The sequence below is a fragment of the Schistocerca cancellata genome, unplaced genomic scaffold (genome assembly GCF_023864275.1).
Source record: "Schistocerca cancellata isolate TAMUIC-IGC-003103 unplaced genomic scaffold, iqSchCanc2.1 HiC_scaffold_1147, whole genome shotgun sequence".
Classification (NCBI taxonomy): Eukaryota; Metazoa; Arthropoda; class Insecta; order Orthoptera; family Acrididae; genus Schistocerca; species Schistocerca cancellata.
This window is the reverse complement of record NW_026047146.1, coordinates 242,144-266,033: the sequence shown is the minus strand read 5'-3', so window position 1 is coordinate 266,033 and position 23,890 is coordinate 242,144. Positions and strand designations below refer to the sequence as shown.

Here is a 23,890-nt window from a genome sequence, read left to right as displayed (position 1 = left end):
GCAGTTGCAGACACTGTGAAAGTCTTTTGTCATTTTTGTAATACAACTTTGCTTCTGAAGACGTATCGTGATTTTTCAAGCCCAACAACTGCTTACAGCATTCTCCTCCAGAGTTATCCTGTTTGTGTTGAGGACCATCGTTCACTGAAATCTTCACATGATGTTCTTTACATTCTGATGCTAGATGGCCTCACTGAGGGAGAAATCCACACTTACCTCTCTAATCATGGCATCACTGTGGCCCATTGAGTAATGAAAAAGATGGATGCGAACTTAATGCCCGCATGCACTCTTTCTACCGTCTGCTCAAGTAGTGATTGCCTCACAGATGAAGGCAGGCTATGAAGTCATCACGGTCCAACCATACATTCCAAACCAGATGAGATCCTACAAGTGTCAACATTATAATAAAACATGTATCCTGTCAAAACATAGCTAAATGCGTTACTGTCAGCAAAGGTGGCCGAGCGGTTCTAGGCGCTTCAGTCTGGAACCGTGCGACCGCTACGGTCGCAGGTTCGAATCCTGCCTCGGGCATGGATGTGTGTGACGTCCTTAGGTTAGTTAGGTTTAAGTAGTTCTATGTTCTAGGGGACTGATGACCTGAGATGTTAAGTCCCATAGTGCTCAGAGCCATTTGAGCCACTCTCAGCAGAGATGTTCATGAGGGCAGCTGTTTGCCTCCTCTCGGCTGTATCATCTGTAATCCCATGAATGCCCAATGGGTCTTAATGAGTGAACCATCCATGAGATCTGAGTGAATGACATCAAACCCCACACTGTAACTTGCAGTTAGCTAGTCAAAATCTGTGCATTTTACCATCTGGCATTTACAGTACCATTTTTGCTATGCCATGCATAACGGAGAATATGCCTACCCAGACTTACAACCCCAAGTTCAGTATTGCAGTAGTGAAATCACCCAGGTCACAGTAGCACCCCCATCTCCTACAGCTGTGCAACAGGCCATCAGATCTTTGCCCCTGGTGGCGAAATCACCTGCTACACAACTGTCAGGCTGAAAGGATAAAAGCCATACTCCTGCAAAGACTTTATACAGTTAAAACCATAGTCTTCATCTGCCAACTAGAAAGTTCTGAGAAATCAAACAAAAACGGTTTTCTCCTTCCCTGACTTAGAGATCTTCAGTGGTGTTGCCACATACACCCTCGCCCGGCTGACCTCCATTTTGCTGGTGCCCACTGCTTACTGGTTTTCTGCCATGGAATTCACAGGCTGACCCAGGGGGGAAGCTAATATGTTTGTAGACCTCATGGAACAGGATTCTCCAGCATCTGCCCCCTGTAGCAGTGGATTTTTGAAGGCTGGCACTCAGCAGCCACATACGTGACTAACCTTCTTGTGTTCCCTCTTCCCCAATCCCCATTCCCCATTATGACTCTTCTTCAATGGAACATTCGTGGCATTAGATCTAACAAGGAGGAGTCACAGTTGCTCTTGGAATTGCAGTGTCCACTTGTTTTCTGCTTCCAAGAAAAAAAAAATTGTCCTCACAACCCCTTTGATCTCTCATGTTTCCTTCTGGTCCTCTGTGATATTCCCCCAAGGACAGCATTCCACCTCACAGGGAGCCATGTTGGTCATCCATCTCATTGAACACTCGACTGCAAGCTGTTGCAGTCTACATTTCACTTCCTCATTTCACCTTTCCTCTTCATAACTTCTACACCCCTCTTTCATTTGCTGTTACTAAGTTGGACGTACTCCAGCTCATTGATCAGCTCTCTCACGCCTTTTTGCTGCTGGGCGACTTTAATGCCCACCATCTGATTTGGTGCTGTGGGAGAACCTGTCCAAGAGGTTCCCTTTTAGCTGACTTCCTGAATCTCTTAGCACTGGAGCACCTACGTTCCTTTCAGATTCTATGCACATTTATTACCATTTGGACCTCTCATTCTGCACTGTCCAGCTCGCTCATCATCTTGAATGGCCCATTCCCTCTGACACATACTCAAATGATGACTTTCTGTGTGCTATCCATTCGCCGACTACGAACCCACCTGAGTGCAAATCCAATTAGCAGTTTTCCAAGGCCAACTGCAGGCTTTACCCCTCCCTCACGACATTTACACAGCTGTGATGACCACTTAAAGTATCTTCCAAACGTTATCCCTACTGCTGAAGTATGTTCCATACCATGCACTTCATGTTTACTGTAGCATGATCTGTTCCCTGGTGGACTGAGGCATGCAGCAATGTGGTTTGCTTGCGGAGACGTGCTCTCCACATTTTGAACCATCATCCTGATACATCTGCTGGAGGGCTGGTATCCTCTGTAGTCCATACATCTGGGGCTTCAGAGGCCATCTGCCACATTCACTAGAGGAAATTTTTAAATACAAAGTTGTCTCAAGGTTTATATGGTTTGGATTTGTCAGACACACTTATGCAGGAAAACATGATGCCTGAATGCCCGTTGTATCATTGCCTTTGCTGTCCCCATTAACCATGTGGACTCTCCCACCAGGTATCTCAGCTCCCTTTTCGTCAAGGATTTTATAGTCGGTTTCAGTTGTACATCAACCTGTCTCCTAAATTCAATGACATTAGCTATGCTTTCATGTGTTTCCAGCCAGTCAGTGCTGTACGTCATTGCCCCCTGCTCATATATTGGAGGAAAGTAGTTTGCTTTAAATTTAGACCAATTAGGATTAGAGTGAAAGTCAGTACATCAAAGCTTCAAATGATGCAGAGGTTTGCATACTGCTTGTTTTTGAGCAATTTTCAGGGAAAATATCATTCAGAAATATCCTCAGAGGTATGAACTGAAGTCATGGTAGCGCCGAACATTGTACAACAGCTGGTTCCTTTTGGTGAAGTGACAACACAATTCTTCAGGTGGCCTTAAATCACAAAGAGCTTTATACCCCAAACAACATCTAAATTTACAGTTCCACGTTTTGTGGATTTCCACATTATCTCAGGCAAAGTATCCTACATAAACACACTGTAAAATCTCGTGATTTTAAATTTTCTGACGAGTTTAAGCAGATCTATATTTTTAATCCTTCTTTCCAGTACCACTGCTGTGGAAGTTTTTTTAATGTGCAGCCCAAGCCATTTTCTGTATTGTAAATAGAGGCCTTTGCCTATAGCGATGGCCTCCATGGCCATATTACACTTTTTAGTTGTTTGTAGTTACTTTTCCCTTTTTCGGGCATTCTGTACTGCTTGAAATATATCAGCTCTCCTAGCTAATGAAACCAGTGGCTGACAGCCCAGCAAATGTAGGAATCAGAACCTGAATTATTTCACCAGATGTCTTTGGTATTGGTAGGAACCTGGGCGTTTTAACCCATCATTTCCTTCCATCTTTCTGCCTCAAGGCACCTTTTGCTACTGTCACCAATTCTGTAAATATTTCATAGGTTTTTCTTCATATTTAGCATATAGTGAGTTGTATTCAGTATTGCTTGAAGGTTAGTCCAGTACCCAATTTAAGTTCGAGCAAACATTGCCTTATCAACATCATATGCAGGAATAGGTTGTCCTATATGAATGTCCGTCCCTTGACATACCTGCGCAGCCTTATCAATGAGTATTTGGTGAGCAATATGGTGATCTTTATTTGTAGTGTAGGTGATGATGTGCTCTTTGCACACATTTTCCAATGTGTTAAAGCCCTTATCACCATAATCTAGGTGTTATTTCAATTTGTTTCCAGCCCCACAGACATTATATTCAGAAATACAAAGTTCGAATGGCAGACTCTTGAGAATACCACCTCCAACTTTGTTGACACATTTCTTATCACTCGTGCCACACTACTGCATGGTTTGAGCTTTGATTTTCGTATTGCATAGCAATTTGCGACTGTTCACCCAGCTGTTGAGCTTCGATGAGAAACTAAACCATTTCATCAGAGCCCTGTTCCCTCGACATCTTACGACCTGCTCTATGAGGAACATAATGGGTTTAAAGCTTTCCCATAGTTTGTTTGTGACATCATTAGGTTTGTTCTTAATTCTGTGGTGAATAATGCGATTATACTTGTCAATGATCTGTGGCTGTATGTTCAGCTATTTGCACATACGTAGAAGATTACATTGCTTCCACATTCGGTTTTCGATTGTCCAGTTTAACCATTTGGCAGTGCTAGTTTCCAAATGGGAGAATGTTGAGTAGTGATTTATCCAACATCATTCCAATTCTACCTTGAAATGCCTATTGTAAAATTTACTTCCATTACATGCTTCAAGGTTGTTGGGCGTCGAGTTAGTCCTGTCTGCAACAATTGTTTAGAAACCTCTCAAACCTCCTTCCTTGACTTTACTTTCAAAGGTAAGGCCCAAGCAAAATTGGAACGTGTCTGTGACCATGAGAATGTACTTGAAACCATTATTTGATTTTAAGTAATCTTGCGTATCTGAGATCAGCCTGCCACATATAATTCATTCCTTGTATTATCAGAAATATTCTGCATGCAGGTCTGTAAAGCTCATGAACAACTCCCTCCACAATTACTCGACGATGCTCATGTGACCAGCATTCTCTTCACCAGCTGAAGTTGTAAAGAGTCATAATCGAGCTATGATTTCATTTACTTACCATAATTTGTATACTCTAGAGGTAGATTGTTCAGTCTTTCAGGCTTAACTTAGGTTATTTTACCTGCACTATGTGGAGCTGCTACTGCTGGTACAGTTAAAATCCTGTATTTGTCACTCTATGAAACTTCCATTCATCCTTTTGGGGTTTTACATGTGTTGGTAATTCGTAATAATGGACCTCCTCCTCCTCCTGCTTATATCTACAGTGCATGACAGTTCTTCCAGCCTTTCAGTTCCTGGCTTAAATGTTACTGACAGATGCTGGTCTTGTTGCAGTTGACCTAACTTTCACAAAAGTAACTTCTATCACATTGCCTTCCACACCTCTGTTTTTAGCATTACACTTTTTTGGCAACATCCTGCTGTATACTAAGGCATTTTTGAGACAGTTTACAATCTAAATGTGCTTTGAGACTATGGGTGGTGATGGGAGTGAAGTGCCTTAGCCATTACATTCTTGTTCCACACATACGTTAGTTTTGCATCGACTTCTTTAATTTCTTGCCCGCCGGAGGTTCGAGTCCTCCCTCGTGTGTGTGTGTGTGTGTGTGTGTGTGTGTGTGTGTGTGTGTGTGTGTGTGTGTGTGTGTGTGTTGTCTTTAGCGTAAGTTAGTTTAAGTAGTTTGTAAGTCTAGGGATCGATGACCTCAGCAGTTTGGTCCCATAGGAATTCACACACACATCTTTAATTTCTTGTTGACACACAGTTCACATTCCTGTATTAGAGCATTCAACACCTCAACATTCATAGCACCTCCCTTGACAAGACCTTCAGTTCCCTTAATTTAGTGTTACTACCTCAATTTTTTTGTCAAATGCACGTGCTTTGCATCCTCCGAATGAATGTCCAACACATGTTCAAATTTGTACATAGTGTACAATATACTGACACATGTGCATTTTGGTGCATTGCCTTTTTGAAGATACTTGTTCAAGTTCTGTTTCTATTGACTCTCATTCAATTTACTTGTTTTATCTGTAACCAGCAAGCTATACAGACAGTTACTTCAGCAATCCTCACACGTAACAAATTCATTGAGTGGCATGCCATTTCCTACATGTACTTTGGAAATATGCTTTAAATTTAGATTGTCTTGTTCGAAAGTTATAAGGTTGATGTATCCCAGACAAATAGCTTTGGGATGCTTAAGTATGTCTCACTGAAATGAAATACATTGACTTGCACGTGGCGAGCAAATCAGAAATACCTGCAGATATCCTGATTTTCCACTGAGATGTTGCCAAATATGAATATGCTGTTAGGTTTTACGTTTTCAGATGATAAAATGTCGCTGCTTTTGCTGGCTGTTCAGTATGTTACTCCCTTAATGCCATGCAAAATTTGCTGCAGTAGCTGATATTTTGACTGAAACTGAATTTTTGAAAAATATATACATGCTCTAAGTGGTCTCCCACAGGATATGTCAACAGTGTAAAAACTAGATTATTTTTCACAGCATGAAGCCCCAATAACCAAAGCATTTCTATCAGGAAGTAATGATCCATTTGTCTTGTTCTTCTGGTTTCTACCTTCATAATAGCAGGACCAGTCATTTGAAGACCCTTGTGGTGAGAGTGTTTCTTCCACTTGGTTATGGTGGTAAATGTTTATTTACATTGAAATAGAGGGGTTTTATAAAATCTTACTTACAGATGGGTATATAAACAAACTTAAATGAGATTGTAATTCAGTGCCCACATCTGGTGATGTTGAATCATACATTTCCACTGCAGTCAGTGCACAGAATGCATCATGGAGTCGAGCTATGGTAGTTTCCAATGAATGGAGAGTTTGGCAAGTTATGGACAGTAGATAAGTGCACAATGTGCTGTAGAATTGGAGGATATGTGACTGCCTTCTTTGCCAACACATTAGCTCATCCTGTACTGCATTTCATTAAACTTGAAAGTCTGCTCCTGTAGATCTGAGCTCCTTCTGTGGTGAAATATTTTAACTATATGATCTGAATCCCCTACAGAGATGGTATGATCACCTGGTAACAGCAGGGGAGAGCAAACTTTTCTGTGGAACAAGGCTGAAATTAGCTTTGACATATTGCGTGGTCAATGTCATTCGTCCAACGAGAATATTATTTTGTCATCACTAAATTAATGGTTTTCAACTAATTCCACTTATAAGTACTCCCTATTCAATATTACACATTCTGACATGCTTACACCCACTGGTATTCAAACAGTAGGTTTGATTGAACAGCATTTTGTTGACACCAGATGCCTGCTGCTGCAACGTCTTCATCTTTCCAGCAAGGAAGGCACATAGTGTTAGAAGCTTATTTGCACATTTTCTCTATTCATCAGCATCAGCATTAATAATTAAACTGGCTCACAACAGGGACTTTGGATGCATGACTTGACATCCTTATCCTTTGAAGTTTGTCACAAGTGAGCAAATTATTTATCCATTGCTGTAAGTATATTTTCACAACATCTACTACTATTATAGCTATAATTGTATTATTATTATTATTATTATTATTATTATTATTGACTTTTTTTTCTCAGACTTAAGTCTGGTTAAAAATGGAACGTGACGCGGACCTCGGTCAAGTGTGACTTCCTTGTAACTGTATGGTATATGTTATATTGCATTTAGGAACTTTCGGGTAATTGAACATGTATCAGTAATTACAGATTTTTGTAGTTATATATATATGTTTGGATGTAGCTGTATTGCATTGATGTACTGGTGAATATTGTGAGGTATGACTCCTGTAGTTGATAGTATAATTGGGATAATGTCAACTTTATCCTGATGCCACATGTCCTTGACTTCCTCAGCCAGTTGGATGTATTTTTCAATTTTTTCTCCTGTTTTCTTCTGTATATTTGTTGTGTTGGGTATGGATATTTCAATTAGTTGTGTTAATTTCTTCTTTTTATTGGTGAGTATGATGTCAGGTTTGTTATGTGGTGTTGTTTTATCTGTTATAATCGTTCTGTTCCAGTATAATTTGTATTCATCATTCTCCAGTACATTTTGTGGTGTGTACTTGTATGTGGGAACGTGTTGTTTTATTAGTTTATGTTTTATGGCAAGTTGTTGATGTATTATTTTTGCTACATTGTCATGTCTTCTGGGGTATTCTGTATTTGCTAGTATTGTACATCCGCTTGTGATGTGATCTACTGTTTCTATTTGTTGTTTGCAAAGTCTGCATTTATCTGTTGTGGTATTGGGATCTTTAATAATATGCTTGCTGTAATATCTGGTGTTTATTGTTTGATCCTGTATTGCGATCATGAATCCTTCCGTCTCACTGTATATATTACCGTTTCTTAGCTATGTGTTGGATGCGTCTTGATCTATGTGTGGCTGTGTTAGATGATACGGGTGCTTGCCGTGTAGTGTTTTCTTTTTCCAATTTACTTTCTTTGTATCTGTTGATGTTATGTGATCTAAAGGGTTGTAGAAGTGGTTATGAAATTGCAATGGTGTAGCTGATGTATTTATATGAGTGATTGCTTTGTGTATTTTGCTAGTTTCTGCTCGTTCTAGAAAGAATTTTCTTAAATTGTCTACCTGTCCATAATGTAGGTTTTTTATATCTATAAATCCCCTTCCACCTTCCTTTCTGCTTAATGTGAATCTTTCTGTTGCTGAATGTATGTGATGTATTCTATATTTGTGGCATTGTGATCGTGTAAGTGTATTGAGTGCTTCTAGGTCTGTGTCACTCCATTTCACTACTCCAAATGAGTAGGTCAATACTGGTATAGCATAAGTATTTATAGCTTTTGTCTTGTTTCTTGCTGTCAATTCTGTTTTCAGTATTTTTGTTAGTCTTTGTCTATATTTTTCTTTTAGTTCTTCTTTAATATTTGTATTATCTATTCCTATTTTTTGTCTGTATCCTAGGTATTTATAGGCATCTGTTTTTTCCATCGCTTCTATGCAGTTGCAGTGGTTAGCCAATATGTAATCTTCTTGTTTAGTGTGTTTGCCCTTGACTATGCTATTTTTCTTACATTTGTCTGTTCCAAAAGCCATATTTATATCATTGCTGAATACTTCTGTTATCTTTAGTAATTGGTTGAGTTGTTGATTTGTTGCTGCCAGTAGTTTTAGATCATCCATGTATAGCAAATGTGTGATTTTGTGTGGGTATGTTCCAGTAATATTGTATCCATAATTTGTATTATTTAGCATGTTGGATAGTGGGTTCAGAGCAAGACAGAACCAGAAAGGACTTAATGAGTCTCCTTGGTATATTCCACGCTTAATCTGTATTGGCTGTGATGTGATGTTATCTGAATTTGTTTGGATATTAAGTGTGGTTTTCCAGTTTTTCATTACTGTGTTTAGAAACTGTATCAATTTAGGATCTACTTTGTATATTTCCAATATCTGTAGTAACCATGAGTGGGGTACACTATCAAAGGCTTTTTGGTAATCAATGTATGCGTAGTGTAGGGACCTTTGTTTAGTTTTCGCTTGATATGTCACCTCTGTATCTATTATCAGTTGCTCTTTACATCCTCGTGCTCCTTTGCAGCAGCCTTTTTGTTCTTCATTTATAATTTTGTTCTGTGTTGTATGTGTAATTAATTTCTGTGTGATGACTGAAGTTAATATTTTGTATATTGTTGGTAGGCATGTTATGGGGCGATATTTAGCTGGGTTTGCTGTGTCTGCTTGATCTTTAGGTTTCAGATAGGTTATTCCATGTGCAAGTGTATCAGGGAATGTGTATGGGTCTGCAATGTAACTGTTAAATAATTTAGTTCGATGTGAATGTGTTGAGGTGAACTTCTTTAGCCAGAAATTTGGTATTTTATCTTTTCCAGGGGCTTTCCACTTGTGTGTAGAATTAATTGCTTGGGTGATTTCATGTTGCAAAATTATCACCTCAGGCATTCGCAGTATTATCTTGTATGTGTCTGTTTCTGCTTGTATCCACCGTGCATGCCTGTTATGTTGTACCGGGTTTGACCATATGCTGCTCCAGAAGTGTTCCATGTCTGTTATGTTTGGTGGATTGTCTATTTTAATGTGTGTGTTATCCATTGTTTGGTAAAATCTCTTTTGGTTTGTGTTGAATGTTTGGTTTTGTTTCCTTCTATTTTCACTTTTTTTGTATCTTCTAAGTCGTTTGGCCAATGCTTGCAATTTCTGCTTTTTTTCTTCTAATTGCAAGCAACGAGCAATTATTGTTATTATTATTATTATTATTATTATTATTATTATTATTATTATCTTTACTTTCTCAGACGTTAAGTCTGGTTAAAAAATGGAAAGTGACGCGGACCTTGATCAAGCATCACTTCCTTTTAACTGTACGGTATATGTTATATTGCATTTAGGAACTTTCGGGTAATTGAACATGTATCAATAATTACGGATTTCTGTAATTGTATATATAAGTTTGGATGTAGCTGTATTGCATTGATGTACTGGTGGATATTGTGTGGTATGACTGCTGTAGTTGATAGTATAATTGGTATAATGTCAACTGTATTGCAATCATGAATCCTTCTGTCTCACTGTATATATTGCCTTTTCTTAGCCATGTGTTGGATGTGTCTTGATCGATGTGTGGCTGTGTTAGATGATACGGTTGCTTGCCATGTAGTGTTTTCTTTTTCCAATTTACTTTCTTCATATCTGTTGATGTTACGTGATCTAAAGGGTTGTAGAAGTGGTTATGAAATTGCAGTGGTGTAGCCGATGTATTTATATGAGTGATTGCTTTGTGTACACACCTGGAAATTGAAATAACACCGTGAATTCATTGTCCTAGGAAGGGGAAACTTTATTGACACATTCCTGGGGTCAGATACATCACATGATCACACTGATAGAACCACAGGCACATAGACACAGGCAACAGTGCATGCACAATGTCGGCACTAGTACAGTGTATATCCACCTTTCGCAGCAATGCAGGCTGCTATTCTCCCATGGAGACGATCATAGAGATGCTGGATGTAGTCCTGTGGAACGGCTTGCCATGCCATTTCCACCTGGCGCCTCAGTTGGACCAGCGTTCGTGCTGGACGTGCAGACCGCGTGAGACGACGCTTCATCCAGTCCCAAACATGCTCAATGGGGGACAGATCCGGAGATCTTGCTGGTCAGGGTAGTTGACTTACACCTTCTAGAGCACGTTGGGTGGCACGGGATACATGTGGACGTGCATTGTCCTGTTGGAACAGCAAGTTCCCTTGCCGGTCTAGGAATGGTAGAACGATGGGTTCGATGACGGTTTGGATGTACCGTGCACTATTCAGTGTCTCTTCGACGATCACCAGTGGTGTACGGCCAGTGTAGGAGATCGCTCCCCACACCATGATGCCGGGTGTTGGCCCTGTGTGCCTCGGTCATATGCAGTCCTGATTGTGGCGCTCACCTGCACAGCGCCAAACACGCATACGACCATCATTGGCACCAAGGCAGAAGCGACTCTCATCGCTGAAGACGACACGTCTCCATTCGTCCCTCCATTCATGCCTGTCGCGACACCACTGGAGGCGGGCTGCACGATGTTGGGGCATGAGCGGAAGACGGCCTAACGGTGTGTGGGACCGTAGCCCAGCTTCATGGAGACGGTTGCGGATGGTCCTCGCCAATACCCCAGGAGCAACAGTGTCCCTAATTTGCTGGGAAGTGGCGGTGCGGTCCCCTACGGCACTGCGTAGGATCCTACGGTCTTGGCGTGCATCCGTGCGTCGCTGCGGTCCGGTCCCAGTTCGACGGGCACGTGCACCTTCCGCCGACCACTGGCGACAACATCGATGTACTGTGGAGACCTCATGCCCCACGTGTTGAGCAATTCGGCGGTACGTCCACCTGGCCTCCCGCATGCCCACTATACGCCCTCGCTCAAAGTCCGTCAACGGCACATACGGTTCACGTCCACGCTGTCGCGGCATGCTACCAGTGTTAAAGACTGCGATGGAGCTCCGTATGCCACGGCAAACTGGCTGACACTGACGGCGGCGGTGCACAAATGCTGCGCAGATAGCGCCATTCGACGGCCAACACCGCGGTTCCTGGTGTGTCCGCTGTGCCGTGCGTGTTGTCATTGCTTGTACAGCCCTCTCGCAGTGTCCAGAGCAAGTATGGTGGGTCTGACACACCGGTGTCAATGTGTTCTTTTTTCCATTTCCAGGAGTGTATTATGCTAGTTTCTGCTCGTTCCATAAAGAATTTTCTTAAATTGTCTACCTGTCCATAATGTAGGTTTTTTGTATCGATAAATCCCCTTCTTCCTTCCTTTCTGCTTAATGTGAATCTTTCTGTTGCTGAATGTATAGCTTTTGTCTTGTTTCTTGCTGGCAATTCTGATTTCAGTATTTTTGTTAGTCTTTGTCTATATTTTTCTTTTAGTTCTTCTTTAATATTTTTATTATCTATTCCTATTTTTTGTCTGTATCCTAGATATTCATAGGCATCTGTTTTTTCCATCCCTTCTATGCAGTCGCTGTGATTATCCAATATGTAATCTTCTTGTTTAGTGTGTTTTCCCTTGACTATGCTATTTTTCTTACATTTGTCTGTTCGAAAAGCCATATTTTATCATTGCTGAATATTTCTGTTATCTTTATTATTATTATTATTATTATTATTATTATTATCATCTTTATTATTATTATTATTATTATTTTATTTTTGTTATTTAGCTTCAAATCCCATATTTTGTGCACATTTGTGTATTTATCAGGCACATTTATATGCTTTATTAACTGCGTAGTCCATAGAACCACTGGCTGAATTGCGTCACTCATTTGTTCTGTGTTACTTGCAGCACTTAGATATCTCAATCCAGTGGTAGCTCTCATAGTAGCAGCAGTAGCACATCAGGGTACTGTGAGCTGACACATCTTTTCATAAGATGAGACTTATTTTAAATTTTGTCAGTGTTCCTTACCTTCACCTCTATATTTCATATATGTCCGTGTATTTACTATGCCAACTCTTGTATGGACAGATACAGTAATGGCTGTGTTCAAGTGTGAATAAAGTTGGTGATTCTTCACTCACAGCTCCCGGTAGTGTTGTCCACCAATTGGTGCACTGCTGCAGTCACCTTGTGTACTGCCCACACTGAGATTGACCTCTCACTTGCAGTTGAGTGGGAAGTCATTTCAGCATGTGGGTGGCAGTGAAAGACTTTCCATGTTGGTGATTGGAGAGCCTACTCAGTTCATCAGATTAACAGATTCAGGTGCTGTCCATGGCTGATGAAATCCATGAGCCAGATGAAGTTTCTTCCATGTTCCAGAGGAAGCCTCTCAGTGTGCAAGACTGGGCATTCACAGAGGGTAGTATTACTGGTAATTGGAAGCTCCGATGTTATGTATGTAATGGCACCATTTAGAGATACGACTGCATAGGAGGGGAAGGAATCCAATGTGCATTGTGTGTGCATACTCGGTGGAGTCTTTACGGATAAGAAATGGGTGCTTCCAAATGCCGTGAAAAGCATGCCATAGCCAGCTGTAGGTGGTGACTCACATTGGTGCTCACAATATCTGCCACATTGAATTGGAAGTGGTTCTCTCTGGTTTGAGGTGAGTACCTGAAGTAGTACTGCTCCCAGTCTTGCTTTCGAGATGGTGGGGCTCACCATCTGTAGCACCATGAGCAGAACTGAAAGTGGTTCATTGGTACAGAGTGGAGGGACAGTCTGTCCCAGACAGTTCTGCAACTGTGTAGGTTGCGGATTCCTTGACTTGCGCCAAAAGTTGGTGGATTTCTGGGTTCTGCTAAGTGGGTCAGGATTCAACTACACAAATGAAGCAGTTCCACGAGTGTGGGGATGTGTAGAGGATTCTGGGCTTTATTTAGGTTAGAGTGTCTCGGATAAGTGCAGAAAGGGCTTCAGTTTCAAAGGCTTCAAGTAGAACACCGAAAGAGAATAGATACAACCACAATAAAGGTATGGAAATACGCTCAGCTGAAATTTTTCGAGAGACCTAACCATGTTCACAAAGAATAGATGAAATACAGTTGGTGGTGTAGTGTTCATTGCTGGTGGAAGTGGTTTACCTTGTAGTGAAATTCAAGTAGATATTTCCTTTGAGGTTTTATGGGTAGTGATCAGTTAAAAGTTCAGGGCTGAGATGCCGCTTTCGATCTGTAAAACTATTACTTTCTGGCGTTTCGTTGCCAACTGCGGGCAATATCTTTGGAGGTGAGTCAATGATGGGTGCTAGGCCATGGAATTCCCGTTCAGATAGAGGGCACAAACATACGTCACGTCGGACCGACTGTAAGTCTGTCTCTGACTAACGTCATTATTCTCGATCGAATGTAATCGATCGTCAAATGGTTGGTGGAAAGGCGACCACCATATCCTGTGTAACTGTAAGCCTTCCTCTTTTCTGTTGAAATTCTTGCGGTGTTTCTGAATCTCTATAGCTTTCCTATACATACGTGCATAATAATAGATGTCCTGGCTAACACGCTTGTCTCACTAAATTTTATTTCATGATCACCGTCTTTAAAAACTTGTTCCCCTACAGCTGAATGTCAGTAGATCCCAGTCGACAGTTTCTTTTGTGTTCAGTTTAACGGCTATTGACACTTCTTATCGTTGTTCCAATATAAACCTTCCCACAGTCACATGCAATTTTATATTCGCCAATCTTGGTCAGTAAAATTCTTCTGGGTTTGATGATGGCGTCTTGCAACAATCGCCGAAACGTCGGAATTTTATAGGTGACAATGCGTTTCAAACGCAGAACAATTTTATTGACTGTGACAACGGACGCGGAAGCTTATGTTTACACTCGCTAATCTTCTTTGTAGGGCTAAAGATTGTTTAAACTTGAAACTCAGCCAGAACCTTACCAATACATTCCATAATATTGCTAATAATTGGAAGAAAAACTACCCTCGATATATTGGGGAAAGTAAATGTTTAACGTCAGTGGTAGGCATAAAACGTCGTCCAAAACCGTACTGAATGGCGTCTCTGAAAATTATTTTGAACAATGGGTACAGAAGCGCGAAAACATCCTTGACATCTTAATAGCCCTGACCAAGCAGGGATTAGGGACCACAATGTTGTTGAGCCATGAAGAGTTCACAAGAGTGAATATTGTAACATTGAGGCTCACCAAAATAAACGCAAAATTCACGCCCTTAAAAAAAAAAGCAGATAAAAATTCGCTTGACACATTCCAAAGAGAGTTTGCACTCCGTCAGATAAGTCTTTCTAAACGTAGTCCAGATGCGTTTTAAAGTCAAATGAGTAATAACTGAGATATACATGTCAAATTAATAAGATGTGGTACTGACACAAAACAGGTCAGACCACTGGTGCAGAAGCAATGAATTACACATGCCAAATTAAAAAGAACGAAAAATCCACAAGATTGGCGAAGTTTTACAGAGGCTCGAAATTTAGCGCAAAATCTATTAGACTTTTAATAGTTTCCAGAACGACATTCTGTCTCGAAATCTGGTAGAAACCCCAAAGATATTTTGGTTGTATGTGAAGTACACAATTGTAAAGGTGCATTAATACCTTCACTGCGCAATAACAATGGTAAAGTTATTGACGACAGTGCTACTAAAGGGAGTCACTGAAGACGAATTTCCTAAATTCCGTCTAAGGATAAATATAGTGGAGCAGCTTAACACTTGAGAGAGGCAATGCCTCCAGGTTCCTTTCAGAATATGCTGATACAGTAGCTCCATACTTAGCAGTCATATACAACTCTTCAACGGCAGAAAGATTGGTACTCGAAGACTAAGTTGCACAAATTACACCAGAAACCAAGAAAGGGGATGTGAGTAATACGATGAAATGCACGCCCATACAACTAACGTCGTTTGCAGTAGGATTTTGCAAAATATAGTCAGTTTGAACATTATGAATTACCTTGAAGACATCATTTATTGACAAATAGCCAACACACATTCGGAAAACATAATTCTTGTGAAACACAAGAAGCTCTTTATTCTCGCAAAGTAATGACTGATATGGACAGATGACATAACATTGATTCCATATTTTTTGATTTTCAGAAGGCTTTTAACTCAATTCCTCACAAGTAACTTCCAATTACATTGTGTGCCCCTGGGGTATCATCGTAGTTGTGTGCACTGGTTCGTGATTCTGTACGAGAAAGGTCACAGTTCATAATAACTGCCAGAAGGTCATCGAAGTAATTTATGACGTTTCCAAAGTAAGTGTTATAGGCCGTCTCTTGTCCCTGACCTACATACACGATGTGAAAAATAGCAATTGGCCGTAAATAATGAAGAGCATGAAGTCAACCACTTGAGTGCGGAAAGGAATGTGCTAAATTTCTTTCACACGATAATTCATACAAACCTAAAAGCTGTGAACGCAACTGAATGCATAGGAATTACTCTTATGAATAAATTAAATTATAACATCCTTATAGATAATGCTCTGGAGAAGGCAAACCAAAGACTGATTTATTGGGACACCGCTTGGAAAACATAACAGGTCTACTAAAGAAATGGCTTATACTATGTATATCTGTTATCTTGAGGAGTACTGCAATGTGGTGTGGGACATGAAAAAAATTGAAAGTAGTGTAGCTCGTTTTGTACTATTGCGGAAACAAGTGAGAGAGTGCTATAGGTATGATACATGAACTGGGATGGTGATAATTAAAACAGACTTTTTCGCTATGGCACGAATTTTACATGAAATTTCAAACACGAATTTGTCGTCAGTGTGATAATTTTGATGCCCATCTATGCAGGAACAAATCATCATAGTAAAGTACGAGAAATCGGAGCTCACATGCATGGAAAGATGTAAGTGTTCGTTTTCCCTGCATGCAGTGAGAGTGGAATGGTAGAGAAGTAGATTAAAAATTATGGTTCGATCACCCTCTGCCAGGCCAATAATTATGAATTGCAGAGTAATCATGTACATATAGATCAGGCACCATCGTCATTTTACATATGTTAGAGGATCTATTGGTCTTAGAACGTTCAGGGGGTGTGGCTGCTAATTGTACAATTCCAACATATGCAACACTTCATACATGTTAGTTGTAGTACTGTGATATGACATAATGGGCTCAGAGACATGAGACCACGGGGCAGTGTGTGCTTAATGAAAGTTGCTGGAGCACTGGCCATGAGAGTGGAGGTGTTCATGGCTGGATGCTTACGCTCATTTCAGTGAAATATGATGCATTTGAACTGCACTTGGAATAGGAGTTGCTACACATATGTTTAGCCAAATTACAGGGAAGAGACAGGAGACACCTCATTCCTTCCTTCCCCCTCCCCCTCGTGTGCCATATACCCTTTGTCCTGTGGACCTCAGGTCGTAGCTGCTTTCCTGTCTTCTCCTTCTCCCATCCTCTTCCCCCGCCCTCGCTCCCGTCCGCTCCCGTCCTCTCCCGCCCTCGCTCCCGTCCTCTCCCGCCCTCGCTCCCGCCCTCGCTCCCGCCCATTTTCATGGTGATGTAAGAAATGACCAGTCATGGTAGCCGAGAGCACTAACGTGCTGATTCCTGGATTCACGTAAGCGCGCCGTCCCTGAATCAAATTTGTCTCACAGATTAACGACGAAGTGCCGGTGTACTGGCCAGCCTGGATGTGGTTTTTAGGCGGTTTTCCATGTATCGCTAGGTGAATACCAGGCTGGTCACCACATTCCGTCTCAGTTACACAGCTTGCAAACATTTGCAGTCATTTACGCTTTCCTGTGGATTATACCGGATGCAGGTAGTTAGGGTACACTATTTCTGTCCTGTGGGGGGGAGTGGTGGTAGTCTTTGTGAGTGGCGACCCCATCGAAATACTAGCGTATATATGCAATGGCACTTCGCAACTGGCCTTAGCCGAAAGACCAAGTAAAGGTGTCAAAGTCCCATTAGTCCCCCGACTAGTTGTACGATAGAGGGGTACTGGAGTAGGTAGATAGAATGTAAGAAACGGTTTTTGTTCATAATGACAGCACTTTGGTTTGAGAATTGAGAGAACAAAGGAAGGAATAAAGCAGTGGTCACAGCTGTAGTGCCAAACATTTTAGCAAATGTGGTGTAAATCATCAGCTGTGTTACTGTTCAGGCTGTAGTATGTGTGTTGATAAAATACGTGTGCACTTCCATCATCGCTGCATGAATAGTTCATGAATGAATGTACCTAACACAAAAAGATTAATGATATGAAACAAGTACCCAATACCTACACAACTCTTACATGGCGGTCTCTATTAATTTGTAGCACTGTATTTTTAAAAGATTGTAACACTTGAAAGTGAATTATTTTAATTCTCATCTAAAAATTTCAAATCAAATTGGCAGTGACTCAGATTAATCATTATTTTTATCTCTTCAGTTCCTTCCTTCTGGTGGAATATTTTAATTTTAAATCACTAACAGTTACTATATATGTAAGTTATTATGCAATTTTATGAATTCTCGCTTATAGTACTGGATTTATGGACACCTAAATATTGTTTCTTTGTTGTACGTATATCAGTATTTAACATTATCCTCATTACTCTCCAGATTGACTCAGTGTACTAGTGGGAGCTGTGGCATACCATGTGAAGAAATTTGTCAGCATAGAGTGGTCCAGGATGAGTTGGTGATAGACATGAAGTCAACACATGAGTTTGGTACCAATACAGAAGATATGACTGTTGATAAGAACTGCTCAGTTGCCACGTCATATAACTGTAGTAAGAGGGAAAAGGAATTACATGTATATAGCTGTAATTTCTGCCAACAGAGCTTTCCTTCAAAATACAGATTCATAAAGCATGTGTTTATGCACATTGATGGCATGCAACCACCTTCGTATGTTTGTAAGTGGTGTGGTGAAGTATTTCACAGTAATGTTAGTTTGAAAAAACATTTGAGAATAAGTGAGAATTATGTCTTAACTTCTGGAAACCATGAAAAATATGGCTATAGTGGAGAGCATCAAAGCAGTATCTTTTCAGATAGTGAGCCGGAAGTTTCTATCGCAGAATGCAACGAGCTGAATTCATACAAAGAAACATGGAAAGCTGCTAGTGACATAGGTAACACACACAGGACAAATGATACAGGGGAAACAAATCATTATGGATCTTTATCTACAACTGTTAATGTCAGATCCCAGGGTGATGTACTTACTACAAACAGAATCCACAAATGTGATATTTGTGGCAAATCTTTTGCTGGTGCAGGCAAGCTCAAGAAACATGGATTAATTCACACTCGAAAAAAACCTCACAAATGTAAGATTTGTGGCAAATCTTTTGCTTTCCCAAGCCATCTCAAGCAACATGTGTTTCTTCACACTGGAAAGAAACCTCATAAATGTGAGCTTTGTGGACAATCTTTTGCCAGCAGAAGCAATCTCAATACACACACATTAATTCACACTGGAAGAAAAGCCCACAAATGCGAGATTTGTGGGAAATCTTTTGCCAGCAGAAGCACTCTCAGTAGACACACTTTAATTCACACTGGAAAAAAATCCCACAAATGCGAGATTTGTGGGAAATCTTTTACCAGGGCAAGCAGTCTCAAGGCACATAAATTAATTCACACTGGGAAGAAACGTCAGAAATGTGAGATTTGTGGGATATCTCTTGCCAGCAGAAGCATTCTCAATAGACATACATTAATTCACACTGGAAAAAAATCCCACAAATGTGAGATTTGTGGGAAATCTTTTGCTTTCCTAAGCCATCTCAAGACACATGTGTTTCTTCACACTGGAAAGAAACCTCATAAATGTGAGCTTTGTGGACAATCTTTTGCCATCAGAAGCACTCTCAATACACATACATTAATTCACACTCGAAAAAAACCTCACAAATGTAAGATTTGTGGCAAATCTTTTGCTTTCCCAAGCCATCTCAAGCAACATGTGTTTCTTCACACTGGAAAGAAACCTCATAAATGTGAGCTTTGTGGACAATCTTTTGCCATCAGAAGCACTCTCAATACACACACATTAATTCACACTGGAAAAAAATCCCACAAATGCGAGATTTGTGGGAAATCTTTTACCAGGACAAGCAGTCTCAAGGCACATAAATTAATTCACACTGAGAAGAAATGTGAGATTTGTGGGATATCTTTTGCCAGCAGAAGCACTCTCAATAGACATACATTAATTCACACTGGAAAAAAATCCCACAAATGCGAGATTTGTGGGAAATCTTTTGCTTTCCCAAGCCATCTCAAGGAACATGTGTTTCTTAACAATGGAAAGAAACCTCATAAATGTGAGATTTGTGGGAAATCTTTTGCTTTCCCATGCGATCTCAAGAGACATGTGTTTCTACACACTGGAAAGAAACCTCATAAATGTGAGATTTGTGGGAAATCTTTTGCTTTCTCAAACGGTCTCAAGAAACATGTATTACTTCACACTGGAAAGAAACCTCATAAATGTGAGATTTGTGACAAATCGTTTGCCCTCTCACGTTATCTCAAGAAACATGTATTCATTCACACTGAAAAGAAACCACACAAATGAGAGATTCGTGGGAAATCTTTTGCTAGGGCAGGCAATCTCAAGACATACGTTCATTCACACCAGGAAGAGACCTCACAAAAGTGATGTGTGTGGCAAATCATTCTTAGATCAGCTGATCTCAAGATACATGCATTAGGACACATTGGAAGGGGACCTCACAAATGTGATACCTGTGACAAAAGTTTCACTCAGTTGGGCACTCTCAAGATGCATCAGAAAGAAACTACTAGTAAGTGTTAGTTTTTTGTAGATAAGTTTTCCTGGTTGATGCCCTCAAGACGTGTAAAATAGTGGATGAAGCAAGGGGAGAATAAATTGTAATGTCCATGAAATAACATACAAAGGTGGTATAATTATGAAACGATGTGTACTATAGAGTGGTAACAGATAATGTGACAATATAAAAATCCGTATCTGCTGCTTGAGATGTCAAGAAATTGTATTACTAAATACTCGAGAAACATGACTCAAATGTGTTTTTGTCAATAACACTGTTGTTTTTTTTTCCTATAGCTCTTGAGACAAGATAATTGTGTATTGTGATGAATCCCTATGTTTGTCAGTAATCATAAGTACCATGCTATATTCAGTATAAGGCCAAGGATATGTGATGACTTGCTGCTAATTATTCCAAACATAGGCATCGTGTCGTACTTGTAACTGTGCATTTTAGAAACAATGACATCAAAAATATATTCATGGCACTTCCTTCACAAAGGATAGTAAACTCAACACTGGAGAAACATGGGTATGGGAATGATTTTAGTCTGGTATGTTTTCTCAAGAGATCTGCTGTATGTGAAATGAATAGTGTGTACATTTATGTTCTGTTAGTACTAATCCTGTATTAGTAAGAGTAACAACAAATATAGCAACCTGCTTAATAGCCTGTTTGTTCACCTTTGGAACACAATACTTTGACAGTTCTACACAGTATGGACTTGGCATGTCATTTATGTGTTTCTGCATGTATGTTGCTCCAGTTGCATTCCACACGTTCAGATCAGCTACATGGTGTGGTCAAGATGTTAGGTACCATACTACTAAGGCAACTGTTGAGTCGTTCTGCATATGTGACATGGGCAGTTATCCTGCTGGAAGATGCCTTCACCATGGGAGAGCATATCAGGCATGAAGGAATCTATGCAGTAGCAATAACTCACATAGTCGGCAACTGTCATGATGCCTTGAATTACTACCAGATGTCCCAAAGGAGCCCGAGTGACTGTCCACATAGCATAATGGGCCCTCCACCTGGTGCCATTTGCCTGGATGATAGCATATCTGGATGTGGCAACTTACCTGGTGTAACAGGAAATATCACACGTCCTGACAGTTGGCAGTTGACATTAGCATTGACCTTCATTCCAGCATCAACGATCCCTTGCCCACTGCAGTTGCAATTGAACATTTTTGTGGAGCCCCATGTTCAACAATATACATTGATTTGTCTGTTCAAAAACGTGTATGGCTGCTCAAGCATTGTTTTCCGTAATTAGATACGACACATATTGCCAAATGTCAAGCGTCACAGAGCAGGCAAGCCTCTGACCTGCATGATTTGTAATGCATAGGTGTATTACATGTTTTCATAAGGTTATCGATTTATAACCTTTTAGTCACTTTCCACAGATGTTCACAAAAGTAGCATAGATTCAGCCTACCAGCTTCATCACTTTTGAGGTGCTTGTTCCCAACTACAATGCCACTGTGACCTTCCCTTTGCTAAAGTAACTTATGTCATTGGATTTACATGTCTGTGACCCATCTAATTGGTAGAACAATTCCTTGTTAATTTCTGGTCTGCTTATATACTTGTAATCTGCTTATTGCATCATGTACGTACAACATGTGGCATTCATACTCCTTGCAGGCAGTATTCATGACATTTTTGCTCACCAGTGCATCTCTACATAAATGGGTCAGATGCTAAAATGTGTAATCTAATAAATTCATTGTTCTTGGTTGCCATTTACACCAGTGCACAATAGCTATATTTTTTTGCGATTTTTTTGTTTTGCAAAGCTCTGTATGTGATTGAGAGATAATGTAGATAGGTGTTATGCACCAAAGCTCTTAATTATTTTTTCAGCGTTCAATACCATGTAAGTTACACACAAAATGAAATAGGTAAACAAACATTAGAGCTTACAATTTGATTCCAGTTATTCATATACAAAAGAACAACATTCAGGAGAGCTCAGAACATGAATACTAAATATTTGTTGCGTTTTATTCAAAGATGTTTCCAATGTGGATAGTTTCCTTAATTTGTGTAAATAAACATGACGTTTTTGGAAGTCTGTATTCATGCTTTAATTTCAGAACGATTGTTTTTATTTTTGATTTCCGACCTGTTTGTTATTGGTGAAAGTGGTTTAGTATGTCAACCACACGTGTAACAACTGGAGACAGATATAATTGATTGGCACTGTTCTGTTTTGCTACACTTCAGCTGTGACAATTTGTAGTGATGTGATTACATTTTATTCCATCTTTCTCATGATAACACATCCACAACTGCTGTATGGATTATTCATAATAGGCAACATCCACATACCATTGTATTAAATATTATTTTCCAATGAAAGGAAGGAAAAGCCATGTTTCTGGACAATAGGCTTATATTCTGATGAATCTGAAAATACACTACTAAGTGTGGCGTGTATACATATTATGAATGTCTAAGAAAAACAGTAAAATTGTACTAAGAAAAACAGTAAAATTTGTAGTAACATGTTTAAAAAGGTACACAATATGGACTGAATATCTATTTGTGTGAGCTAAAGATGGTTCATGTAGCATTTGTCTGGTACACGAGATGTAAGCAGAAAATGAACATATTCAGTGGTTGTGTGAAAAACTAGGCAAAGAACTGAGTCTATGTAAACACAATAGATACCCATAAATTAAAAGAGTGTAATAGCACATAATAAAATCATAACCTAAGCTTATAACAACAGAATAAACTATTGTACAAGAATGGTCAAGGATAAGTCAATTTTAGGATGTGGATTCAATACAAAAGGAGGTTTAGCTCAATAATATTTATAAGATTCATTATTTTTCCTATAATCTCTGCAGTTTGTAGTACAAAAGTTAAAATTGCAAATTTATTGAATGATACATTAAAACTGATAATATACCCATAATAAACTAATCTCCTTAAGACTGTAACACTATCATTGTTTTAGTAAATCTTATTTCATGTACTTAATTGATATTGATTCTTAAGTAATATGTCATTGGTACAGTCCTTAGCTAAGTGGAATGTAATGCTCTCACATGTTGCAAAGTGACAAAATTATACAATAGAAACAAACTAATACATATCAGCATCTCATCTCATCTCCTAATGTTTAGTTGTAAATGAGTCATGACTGAATTGTGCCAGGATCCAAAATCCACTTAAGTATAAAATTACCCAACAGCTGCTGCTCGTGCACCACATGAATCTGAATGATTCACAATATATTTGATTACATATGAGCCATACAACCATTCCGAGGACAACAAGAGTGACTGAAAGAGAGATGACACTGGGTCAACCACTCTGTATAGGTATTCCAGCTTACTCCTCTATGATGTGTGCAGTGCCGTGGTCAATGGTAACTTGCAATTTTCTCAAGCTAATATTCATGAGTGGTTTGTAGAATGTGTGTGTGTGTGTGTGTGTGTGTGTGTGTGTGTGTGTGTGTGTGTGTGTGTGTGCGTGCGTGCGTGCGTGCGCCTCAACAGTGCGAGAGCAAGGGAATTCTTTAGTTTCCTCTAAAATCATTTCAGTTTCACATTTAACGACACTAGTGCTGAGTAATAAGGTAGGATGCTTGTAATAATTAGTGTTAATGCGTGTTAATGCACAGTTGAATCTCGAACT

The 23,890-nt window shown here is 39.8% G+C and overlaps 1 protein-coding gene across 9 annotated transcripts in view; it reads left to right on the top strand.

The window, feature by feature from the left end:
- LOC126159801 (zinc finger protein 728-like) overlaps window positions 1–23,890 on the top strand; it is a 226,872-nt gene that overhangs the window by 81,882 nt on the left and 121,100 nt on the right. For 4 of the 9 annotated variants that reach the window (XM_049916581.1, XM_049916584.1, XM_049916580.1 and 1 more), the window contains one exon: window positions 18,045–23,145. The exons of 1 other annotated variant lie outside the window; for it this stretch is intronic. In XM_049916581.1, coding sequence (XP_049772538.1) covers window positions 18,045–20,013 — 1,969 coding nt within the window. In that variant the 3' untranslated portion in view covers window positions 20,014–23,145. Of the gene's footprint in view, window positions 1–4,448; window positions 4,550–18,044; window positions 23,147–23,890 lie in introns of those variants that run through there. 4 more of the 9 variants (XM_049916585.1, XM_049916586.1, XM_049916590.1 and 1 more) reach the window with 3 other exon arrangements.